The 12,609-nt window shown below is 37.2% G+C and overlaps 1 protein-coding gene across 6 annotated transcripts in view; it reads right to left on the minus strand.

Annotated features, from left to right (window-relative positions):
• The window catches only part of PDE5A (phosphodiesterase 5A), a 181,075-nt gene that overhangs the window by 23,662 nt on the left and 144,804 nt on the right, over positions 1 to 12,609 (minus strand). For all 6 annotated transcript variants that reach the window (XM_074228323.1, XM_074228322.1, XM_074228327.1 and 3 more), the window contains one exon: positions 12,047 to 12,141. In XM_074228323.1, coding sequence (XP_074084424.1) covers positions 12,047 to 12,141 — 95 coding nt within the window. The remainder of the gene's footprint in view (positions 1 to 12,046; positions 12,142 to 12,609) is intronic.

Raw genomic sequence — 12,609 nt, forward strand, 5'->3', positions numbered from 1 at the left:
CGCCTCCAAATTACAGCCATTCAAATAATTGAGAATAGCTAACTGTCCCTAAGTCTTATCTCCAGGTTGATTAGTCTGGATTTCTTCAACTGCTCCTCATTTGGCCTAAACTAGAGACCTCCACCATATTGGATATTGGGTTCTAAATACTCTCAACTTTATAAATGTCCTTTCAACAAGATAGTGTAGAAGTGGACCCAAGAACCCAACTGAATTGAACCCAATATTCTATCAGACATGTGGTTGGTATGCTAGTTCTTTATTATTGATGCCTGTCACAGATTTTGTGCTGAGTTTCAGGAGAAAAAGCCATTCAAATGTCTTAGAGCACTGAACCTAGAATCAGGAGGACCTGAGTTCAAATCCAGCCTCTGATACATATTAGTTGGGTGGTCCTGGGAAAGTCATTTATTCTCTGTCTGCTTCATCTTTTTCAACTATAAAATGAGATTGGGTGAAGACAAAATGAGATAAGATTTGTAAAGTGCATATCATAACTCCTGGGACATCATAGGGGTTTAATAAATACTTGGTTTTCTTCCTTCTTCAAAGAATAGGCTTTAGATCCTCCCAGGGGACTAAGAAACAAAAAGAGAAGGCAAAAGGATGGATGAGGAATAGGGAATCACTGGAGGTGGCCTCGGTTTCAGCACCTCAACCTAGCACCCAAGTTTGACTTGGTACATGTCACATTCAGGACTGTTTCTCATTAAGCAAAAGCTAGTTTGTTATGACATAGAAGATGAATGCAAATTATGCCTGGAACCTCTTTTTACCTCCTAAAAATACTGATTTATGGGTCAGATCAGAGGCTGAGAAATTCTGCAAATTTCCTCTTTACAAAAATACTTAGTATAAGTACGTGCCCTGGCAGACTGGGGCTTTTCTTCCTCTTGGTTCAGTGACATCTGGGGTAAATCAGATCTCTAGGAATAATATTATCCCCCGCCCCCCCACATACATACACCACATCTGCCCCACTCTGGGCAATGAGGAACAATTTTTGTTGGGTCTCTGCTAAGAATGCTGGCCTGTCCAGGCAAAGGGAGTGGAAGGAGGGGCTTCCATCACTGCCGCAGATGCCAAACAAAAGGAGGGGGAATTTTCTTGTCTCATGTGTAGCATCTAGATGGAGAATATTTCATCAGGCTCATTTTTAAATATTATAAAAAACATCAGATGAAATTCAGATCAATACATCAATACATTTATCTATCAATCAAGCCAGCTTTAGAGAACTGAGGGTAAAAATGATTTTCTTCTCTCTGAGTAGGGAAGACCACAGATTTAGGGCTGGAAGGGCATTTAGGTCTTTGAGTTCAATCATCTAATTATATAGATGAGGAAAGAGAGAGACTGCCTGCTAAAGTGGATTATGCTCAAGTCCTTGGACTCTAAAATCCAATGCTCTTTTCACTGCTCCAAATAGTTAGGCAAGGTCAACGAGTTGACATATTTTGCTTAACTATATTGCTTATAAAGCAACTGTAACTGTTATGAAGTATAATTATACTTGCCTTGAAGGTTAGGATATGGAAGATTATTAAAAGTGATGGTGGAGGGGGGCAGCTAGGTGGCACAGTGGATAGAGCACAGGCCCTCAATGGCCTGTGGATAGGTGGCACAGGAGGACTTGAGTTCAAATCCAGCCTCAGACACCTAATAATTGCTTAGTTGTGTGACCCTGGGCAAATTACTTAACCCCATTGTCTTAAATACATAAAAAAAACTTGAAAGTGATAGTGGTATTAAAGAGTATCAATGTAACATCAATATTAAGGAAAAAAGAAATTAGGGGCAAAATAAAAAGTATTATCTGAAAGGAGAGAACCAGACCTGGTACAGGACTTAATCAGATAAGGAAGAAAATCATAAAAAGATAAGACTGATTACATGCAAATGAAAATCTTTTGCATTGTCAAAATCAATGCATCTAGGATAATAAAAAAGCTGTTGACTAGGAAAAAAACTTTGCATGAAACATTACTGAGAAAGAGCTATGATGTCCAGAATATATAGGGAATTGACAAATATAGTAAACACAATATTAGACAAATATATAAAGCCAAGACCCATTCCCCACTGGATAAATGTGCATATAAAGTTTTCAAAGGAAGAACTGGAAATGTGAAGTTCCATCTTGCACCAAGAAAATAGATAAAGATTATGATAGATGGGAAGAATCAATGTTGCAGGCATTAAAGAAAGATCAGAAAGACCTAAGTACAAATTCAGCCTCAGACTTGCTAGATGTGCAACCCTAAACAAGTCACTTAACCCTATTTGTCTGTTTTCTCATCTGTAAATTGAGATGGACAAAGAAATGGCAAATCACTCTAGTATCTTTGCCAAGAAAACCCCAAATAGGGTCACAGAGTCAGACATGACAAACAACAACAGAACTGTGAATTGTTTCAGTCATTCTGAAAGTCAATTTGGAATCATAATAAAAGTAGTGGCCACAATACCCTTAGCCTTTGACCCAGGGACACCACTATTAAGCATATGTCTCTAGGACACTAAAGATAAAATACCAAAACATTTATCACAATATTTTTTTCTGATAGATTAGAACTACAATCAAAGATGATCAAAAAATGGGGAATGAATAAAAAGAAAGTTACCTGAATACTCAAAGAAATGAGATATATGGAGAATATGGAGAAGCACGTGAAAAGGTTCATATAAACTGATATAGAATGAGGTAAGTAAAAGCTACAACAATAACTATAACATCACAAATGAAAGGAAAAGTAATGAAAAGAACCTTAATTTATAATGACTATGGTTGAGTTCAAAGTAAAAATAAGAAGAGTATGAACAGACTACTAGACCAAGTTGATGTGTTAGTTGATTTTTCTTAAATAACTTTTACTTCTGTCCTTTAAATAATTCTTTGTTATAAACAATGACTTAATGGATAGGTGAGAGATATATTGAGAATGTTAAAACAACAACAAAAATTTTGAGAAAATTGTAAGCAAGAACTTTTTTAAAAAAGCAAAATCAACTATATAAATCCAATTACAAAATATGATCATCAGTAGACTGAGCCAATATAACAAAAACTGTTTTATTCAGTATCAATCAAAGAATTATTATTTTTGTAGAGCTAGAAAACTCATAACAAAATTCTTGTGAAGGTATAAAGGTCAAGATTCTTAAGAGGAATAATTAAAAAGGGAAAAGGAAGCTGATTTGTCAGAACCAGATTTTATACTATACTACAACATGATAATCATTCAAACAATTTGGTACTGGTTGAAAAAAGAGAGGTCAATCATTGGAACAAATCAGGTGGAGAGCATACAGGAGAAATAAAATATAGAAATATAATTTTCAATAAACTCAAAGATCCTACTTAGTAGGATAAAAACTCATTATCTGACAAAAACTGCTGGGAAAACTAAAGAGTAGTTGGGCAAAAATTAAGAATAGACAAACATCTCATACCATATACCAAAATAAATGCCAAGGGGATGCATAAAAGATGATATCATAAGTAAATAAAGAGAAGGAAGAAATTACATCTCAGATCTATGAATGGGAAAAAGTTCCTGACCAAACAAAAGATATAAAGGATTACAGAGATAAAATGGATGATTTAATTTTTGCACAGATAAGTCTTATATAGTTAAAATTACAATTGATGAAAAAAATGCCTTTGAAGTCAATTTCTCTAGTAAGGTCTCATATCCAAAAATATGAAGAAATGATTCAAATTCATAAGACTGAGCCATTCTCCAATAAATAAATGATCAAAAGCTATAGAAAAACTGTTTTCAAAAAAGTTCAAATTCAGCAACTTCAAGAAAAATGCTTCAAATCTCTAATAGTAAGAGAAATACAAAATAAAGCAACTTTGAAATTCCACCTCATATTTTTCAGATTGGCAAAGATGATAAAGAAGGAAATAACAATGTGTTTAGCACTGTACATAGTGGGCACTTTATAAATGCTAACTTATTGACTAACTGACTTTTGGAGGGACTATAGTAAAACAAGTCATTCTATAAACTCACTAAACTCTGCCTTATATTTGACCCAACTAAACAACTATTAAGTCTATACCTGAAATAGATGAAAGAAAGGAGAAAAAGATATATAGACAGCACATCTTTTTCTAATAGTAACCAAACAGTGGAAAGGGAAACTGGGGTGGGCTAGGGAAGGCTCAATTGAAGAAGAGCTGAACAAGTATTGCAATATTAAAAAAATGATTAAGGGGACAAGTTCAGAGGCCAGTGGGAAGAACTCTATTAACTGATGCAGAAAAAAAAAGCAAAAACAGAAAAACTATTTACACGATGACAACAACATTGTAAAGAAAAGCATCATTCAAAGATATTTGAACTCAACCAGTGCATTGAAAAACCAGGAATCCATTTAACTAGAGATAAAACATTTCACCCATTCCCTACTGTCTGTGAGGTGATAGACTTGAAATGCAGAAATGGACATTTATTTTCAGATACAACCAATGTTGGGCTTTATTTTACTGGATTAAATATATTTATCATGAGGATTTTTCTTGCTTTCATTTAAAAAATTGTTCTAGGAGATGGACAGTAAGAGGGACATATAATAAATAAGCTTATATAATATATATATATATATATATGTTCTTCTATTTCTATTTAAAGCAGAAAACCCTATCTCCATTTGCTGCCTATCTTCCTATCAAATATTCTCATAGTGGTTCTGTTCTTCTTCCCATTCTAATGTCTTTAATTTATATTTTTTAAGAACATTGCTCTAACTACAAACCTTTCTCCTTCTCCCTCCATGTCAATCCTCATATGTGCCCTTGAGCCTCAATCTTACTCTTTTCTAGCCTCTTCTCCCCCATCATGCCCCACAGGATTCCTTTTTTTTCTATAGAGACTCCCCTTTATCCCAAGTTGTACCCTCAAAGATTAATCCCATTTCTACAGGACTTTTAGGATCCCTGGGAGGCAAGAGGTAAAATTATTATTCCCATTTTATAGTTGGAGATACTGAGGATCAGAAAGATTAAATGAATTATCCATGGTCACACTGTTATATGACAAAAGTAGGATTCAAACTTGAGTATTTTTGTGACAGTAAGGCCTTCTTCCTTTGATACCTTTCCCAACTCCCATAGCAGCTGTTGACTATGCCACATACTTCTGCACTTTTTTCATGTGTGTGATATATTCATGTATATCACACACACACACATACACACACACACACACACACACACACACACACATACACATTGGTGTTCTGCTCATCTTGTTTCAATGCCAATCCTATCTAGCATCCCAGAAGCAGCATACTTGGGTGATTAGAACAATGCTTTGGAGTCAGGAAGTTCTGGGTCCAAATCCCAAAGCTGACACTTACTAGCTGTATGATCCTGGGAAAATCAATTGTTTCTTCTAAAGTCTAGTTTTATCCTCTGCTAATGGGAATGATAGAATCAAATGAAAAACAAGTTTATGCTAGCTCACATTTTAACAGAGCATGAAGGCTTGTTAGGTGTAAATCCTTACAACTAACCCTGTGAAGGTAGTATTATTATTATTTTCCTTTTATAGATGAAGAAAGTGAGATTGCAATGGATCACCAACTAATAAAGAAGCTAAGGCAGGGACTTCTGGATTCTAAGGACTTTGGGATGAATCTTTTTTATGAAATAATATATACAAGGATTTTGTGAATCTTCAAGCTGTATACAATGGTCAGTTATTACCATCATCATTTTTGTCACCTTTGTTGCCTTCATCCCTTTCAACATAGTTTTTCCAACTAGACCCTAAAATCTTTTGGAGGTGGGCCCTCTCCCCCTTTATCACAGTCTAAGATCAAGAGAAATACGAGACTTCTTCTCTAGCCTCTAATGGGGGGAGATAGGGAGGGACTAGTTGATTGAGTCATCTCCCAGGTGAAGAAACTCCTTCTAACCAGCACAGACTATATTTCCTCTGTATCTTAGAATTCTTGAGTTACCTAGAGCAGGTGATTTCTTGGGGTCACCAAGTTAAAATGGGGAACAACCAGATTAAAATGTAATTGAGAAATTTTAAAAATAAATTCTAAGGAATTTTAAAGATACCACACAGATGGGGCTAATTTGAGGTTTTCTTAAGTCAATATAGGTTCTATAATTTGAGCCTGGCACCCTTAGTCTAGAACCCTGAGAGATAAAATAATTTTTCCCCAGGGACATACAGCCAGTAGATTTCAGAGGTGGGGATTGAACCACGTTGTACTGGTTCTGAGCCTGGTTCTCATCTATTATGTCATGATGCATCTTATTCTGACCTAAGACATTAAGATTTAGGAGTTTGAGAATAAGCAGAACTTCCTGACTACATAAAAGGCCCAAGTCTAAGTGATATGGAAACTTTATGGTTAGAGTCTAAGTGACATAGAAACTTTTCTTTCCTCATTACTTTTTCCCACTGGCGATCTAGCTTTCATCCTTTTGCCCACAGGGTCTCCTGTTCTTAAAAATTAACATCCCCTTAAAATCAAGGTAATCTCAGATGAATTAGCTACTTTTCCCATTAAAGGAAAAAAATAGGGGGAAAGAAGACTGTCTCCAAAAGATGACCCTTGTATGAAGGGAAAAACCCAACCCAAATCCAAACCCTATGTTGCAAGGGTTAATATTATGTCTTCTTTATCAAGTCTCATGTAATTGCATCAGGAGGCTCAATATATACTGAAGGGTTTATAGAATAACAATAATATCATAAAACAATCCCTTTTAACAGCTATAAGAAGTCAAATCAATACTGACCAAGTGTGAATCCAAGAGAAGGGAGATGAGTTGTGCTAACAATCTCTCTACGGAATGGTGATGAAACCCAGATGAGGAAATGAGGCAGACATTTTTGGACATGGACAATGTGGAAATTTGCTTTGTTTGACTTTTTTTTTTTAACAGGGAAGAGGAGTTGGTGAGACAAAAAGATTTTTGTTAAAGAAATTAAATTTTAAAATGTTTCTTGAATATATCTGAAATTGAACTTTGACTCCTTAGTACTTTAGCAGATCAGGACAGAGTCTAAATGTGGTGCCTCGATGAAACCCTTCCTCCATATTTTGGTTGAGACTACGGTCATCCTTCCAGACCCTCAGGGCCATAAATACAGAGCCCTCTTTGATACTTCACTCACTTTCAATCCTTATCCACTCATAGTAGAACCCCAATTCAGGACATTATCTCTCATCTAGATCATAGCAACAACCTTCTATTGCACAATTCCTTGTTCTTTTTTAAACTATTGCTAAAATAATTTTCCTAAAATACAGCTCTAACCATGTCAATCCCCTGTTTAAGGTTCTTCAGTGGTTTCCCACTGCCCTAGAATCAAATAGAACTTTTTATCTTAGACTTCAAAGTCCTTTAGTCTAGATCCAGAATTTTCTACATATATTTCACATCCTGGTATTCTTCTAGCTTCTCATTCAATTGCCAACCTCCATGACTTTTCACAGGTTATTGAAAGTACCAGAAGTGACCATTTCTTCTTCACCTTCATCTCTACCTTTCAGAATTCTTAGCTTTTTTCAAGGATACATTCAGCAGGTCACTACTTTGGGAAGCCTTCTAGATCTCTCAGGATCATATAAGATTATTGAGGGCAGGATCTTCTATATTGCTGTCTTTATATCTACAGTACCTTGCACAAAATAGATACTAAAAATAGGTTAACTGGAATGAATTTCTGAAGTTTGAGTCTTATTTCTGCAGTCCTGATCCCAATATCAGTCAAGAATGTTCTATGTTATAGAAAAATATGTAGATGGTAGATTGTTTTCCAATCATTGTTCTTCCTCTGTTTTTGAAAGGGACCAGTGAAACCATGAGGGTGAACTTTTGACTTGCATATGTGAATTGGATGTAAATGAGACAGAGTTGACCTTCATCTCCTTTCAGAATCATCAAAGTTTAATGGCAGGACAAAAGTCATGAGGACCAGTGATGGGATGCAGGTAATGATCTTGGCACCCTCAATATCTGACCAAACTCCTAGCACTTCACAATGCCCATGCTTCAACCAGTTTTCATGGTCACTGAAACAAATTGTTCTCATCCAACCAATCCATTGAGGGAAGTCTTCCCATGCTTGGAGAAGACACTTCCCAACTTTCTGAGGATTTGAGGTCCATCTGCCAAGATGGCTTTCTAAGGTGTGTCTGCTTCTCCTGCTACAGCTTCTTGGAGTCACAAATGAGAGCTTTTCCTAACAGCCTATTGATATAGGAAATCCTGTTCTTAGTGGGAGGACCCTGAGGGCAGGACCTTCTTCATTTCTGTCTTTATATCTACAGTACCTTGCACAAAGTAGATACCAAAAAATAAATTAACTACAATGAATTTCTGAAGTTTTAATCCTATTTCTGCAGCCAAGTGTCAAATCTATCACCAAGTTAAAGCAACAAACGTGGCTAAAGTGCCTACTCTGGGCTAAGCACAATAGATACAAAAAGAAGCCCACAGACCCTGCTCAAAAGGAATTCATGGTCCACTGTGGGGAGACACCATGCAAATAATTATGTGCACATCATATATAGAGAGAATAAATGGAAAATGACGTTAGAAGGGAGGTGCCAGTGTTAGAAGCTCTGAGAAAGGCTTCTGGTAGAATTTGGGGATTGGAAAGAAGCATAGGAGGGAGAGAGGGAAGAAGGCAGGGACAGAGAAGAGATAGACAGACAGACAGATAAGAGACAGAGACAGATAAACAGCCCTCATAGGCATGGAGAACAGACAGTAAAGATGCCCAAGGTAGAGAGATGGAAGGGAGGAAACAAGCCCCTATTAAGGGCCTGTGTGCCAGACACTAAGCTAATGTTTTACAAATGTGATCTCAATTGATCCTCACAACAATCCTGGAAAGTGCTATTTTCACCACCATTTTACAATTGAGGAAACTGAGACAGTCAGTAGTACAGTGACTTGCCCAGGGTCACAGAGCTGGTAGAGCACTAGAGGAAGATTTGCTTTCTGTTTTTCCTCACTCCAGACCCAGAACTCTCCACTGTGCCACCCAGTCACTCTCATGCAGCAAGGACACCAAAAAGAGAACTATCCTGGGAACATTTTGAGTCCCTTCTCCTCACCCCATGATTCTTCTAACCACAGGGATTTAGAAAGAAGAAAATCCCTGGAAATGTTCAAAGATTAAAAAGAGGAAAGAAAAAATGTTATGATGGAGTTCAAACTGCCTGCTTTCCAGTGATTTTTGCATTACTGTCTTTTTTCCCAGGACATTTTCTGAAATGGAGATGACGTCTCACCAGATGTTTTCTGAGACATGTACTTTTAAATAAACAGAGCCAAACAAAAAACAACTGAAAGGTTCTGGTCTATGGCTAATAGAATGATCTTTGGCTGTGCGTGGAGGAGATGGTATGCTTTTGGGTGAGGGGTGGCCCCCTTTTGTAGATCTCAGCAGCTGATAGGGGTCACAAATATTTCTCAGGGTGATCAAAGCAATGGTAGCTGTGTCCTCAAAGCATCTGCTTTTATTCTACAGATCTTTTATCCCCCCACACTTTTCAGATATCTCCTATATTATTTCTTACTGAATGTGATGCCACTGACTCCAATGGCACCTGAAGAAATACCTGGGGCAAGGGATGCATCAGAAGGAAGGTTGGGCAAAACAACAGTCTTCTAAGCAGCAAATCTCAGTATTTGCCACTTGGCTAATGGTTTCATGTTTTTTTTTCTCATGACTAGATCAACCCAAGACACTGTTTATGATTTATTTATCTGTTGAAATAATTATTTATCTCCACATGTATACAACTGTTTAGATAGCAAGAGATGTCATGATAACTATCATTTCTTTAAGACAGCATTCTTCTGGGGCAGCTAGGTGGCGCAGTGTATATAGCACCAGCCTTGGAGTCAGGAGGACCTGAGTTCAAATGCAGTCTCAGACACTTAATAATTACCTAGCTGTGTGGCCTTGTACAAACCACTTAATCCCATTGCCTTGCAAAAAAAACCCCTACAAAAATAGCATTCTTCTGTAATCATATCTATCCATCTATATAAAGCTATTCTAAAATGTAAAATTGGATTGCTAAAACTTAGATTTTTTTTTTAAAAAATCAGAACTATGGCAAAATCAACATGTTATTATTCACTTCAGGGCAAGAATCAGAACTAAGTTTTGGTGACAGAGGATAAGGAGGATAAGAGATTTCTCACTTGCCCATGAAGGCATTCCTTTGATAGGCACTAATGGACAGTCAATAGAACAAAGCTATTTTCTTCCAACTTATCTTGAAGTTATGGGAAAGTAACAATATCTTATGATCACAAAGCACTCTGCAATTTCTTTGGCACTCTTCAGTAAACATCCCATTCAACCCCAAAACAAGCCCAAGGGGTTCCATTTTGTAGATGAGGAAACCAAGGTTTAGGGTAAGTTGCTGATGGCCAAAGGGGAGCTTGTAGGAGATGAAGGCAGGATTTGAATCTTATTCTTCCAGAGCCTCCAGTCTAAGTTTTAATCTATCATAGCATACTGCCTCTTAGGCCTCTTTTAAGTTATGTCTACAGGAAAAGAAAAAAGATATAAGTTATTGTTCCATTTATTTGGACTGGGAAAGCAGCTTGGCATAGATAAAGGAAGCATTTATTAAATGCTTGGTGTTTTCCAGGCAGAGTGCTAAACACTGGACATACTCAAAAAAAAAGCAAGACAGTTAACCAGTCTTGCCCTCAGGAAGCTTACTTACAATCTGGGAGGGAGGGAGGGAGGGGGGGGGGGAGAGAGGAGAGAGAGAGAGAGAGAGAGAGAGAGAGAGAGAGAGAGAGAGAGAGAGAGAGAGAGAGAGAGAGAGAGAGAGAGAGAGATAGAGAGAGAGAGAGAGAGAGAGAGAGAGAGAATGAATATATATGGTTTATTGGGCTGAAATTTGATTTAAATTCTGCCCCTGAAAATGCCGAGTTGGGTGGTTCTGGGTAAATCATTGTACTTCTGAGACTCAGTTTCCTCATCTCTCAAATGAGTATAACAATAAAATCTACTTTACAATGTTGCTAGGAGGACCCAAGGAGCTAATCTGTGGAGATCACTTTGCAAACATGTCATTAATGAGATATGGAGATGCTAGGTAATATTTATTACTATTATTGTTACTATCAGTGAGACACAAGAATCAATAACCAATAGGCCTTTATTAAATGCCTGCTCTGTGATACAAATATCCCCAGAAAAGACAACTAACTTGGCTGGACCTCAGGCTTCTCAACTGTAAAACGGAAATAATATCTCCTGTGGTAGCTATTCTTAGCCTCAAATTAAATAAAGAAATTAAAGTGCCCTACAAGCTTTAGCGTGTTCTCTCTATTTCTCTCTCCTTATATGTATGTATGTATGTATGTATCTATCTATCTATATCCGATGATTATCTCATTCTTCTCCATTTGACAAGATTATTATTAACATTATTATCATGACTATTCTTAAGTAACATAATTATAATAACCAACATCTACATAGTATATTAAGGCACTTTACATATATTATCCCACTTGATCTTCCCAACAACCTAGCAAGAGAAATGCTATTTCTATTCCCATTTTACAGATAATGAAACAGAGGCAATCAGAGACAGGATTTGAATCCAAGTTTTTCTGACTCCCAGATCAGCAGTCTATCTATTACTGCCTATTGCCTCATCAGAGCAAAGACTCAAGCTCAGATCCCAGCTTTACCATAACTTAGTCCCTAGGTCTTGGTTTTTTCTTCTGCAAAATAAGAGAGTTAGACTCTGTAATCTTTAAATTACTCCATAACTGGAAAAAAGATCCATCTTGATATTTCAGGTAAAGAAGTACCCACTGGATTGTAAGTTCCTTGAAGGCAGGGACTATCTTTTTATTCATTGTATCTCCAAGCATATAGTAGGGGATCATAAATGCTTATTGGACGGATGGGAAACAAATATTTCCTGTGGCTTGAAAGAAGAAAGATAGGCCATCAATTAGCTCCAAAGCCTCAGTTCTGCCCTCTGCCCCTTGCCCTCAGAAGACATGCTTACTTACCTCTGTATATAAGAGTTGTTTACCCCTCTATGATCCAGGTCATGACTCAGGGCTGCGATGAGCAGGGCCAGGATCTCCAGGTCAGTCAGTTGGTTCTTAACATACAAGGAGAACATATAGATGAAGAGACATGAATGCTAGGTCCATTGGGAAGAGAATCATATGAGAATTCATTGGACTTTGTGAGGATGTATGGATACATTTTTGATGACATGAGCCCAATATCTAAGCTATATGCTCATCATTCTGGCCCCAGAGTATCTTGGTATACCTAGAACACCATAAAACAAGTTTCAGGTTGAAACAAATTGGACACAATTCAACCTCATGGGTGACACTGGTTATAAATGGCCTTCATTGAAAGATGGAACTAAGATCCTTTGGAATATCTTTCCAGTCCCTTCAGAAAACCATGACACCAGCATTTGAGGCAATCAATCTTGCCTCCATGAACCAGCTATGGGGTAGACATACCTAGAACCCTTGGAATTCTCTGGACTTTGTCTTGTTGCTTAAACACCCTGCATCCATTCCCTACTGAATACAACTGAGGTAGACTTTTA

Source organism: Macrotis lagotis, chromosome 3 (genome assembly GCF_037893015.1).
Source record: "Macrotis lagotis isolate mMagLag1 chromosome 3, bilby.v1.9.chrom.fasta, whole genome shotgun sequence".
NCBI classification, from domain to species: domain Eukaryota; kingdom Metazoa; phylum Chordata; class Mammalia; order Peramelemorphia; family Peramelidae; genus Macrotis; species Macrotis lagotis.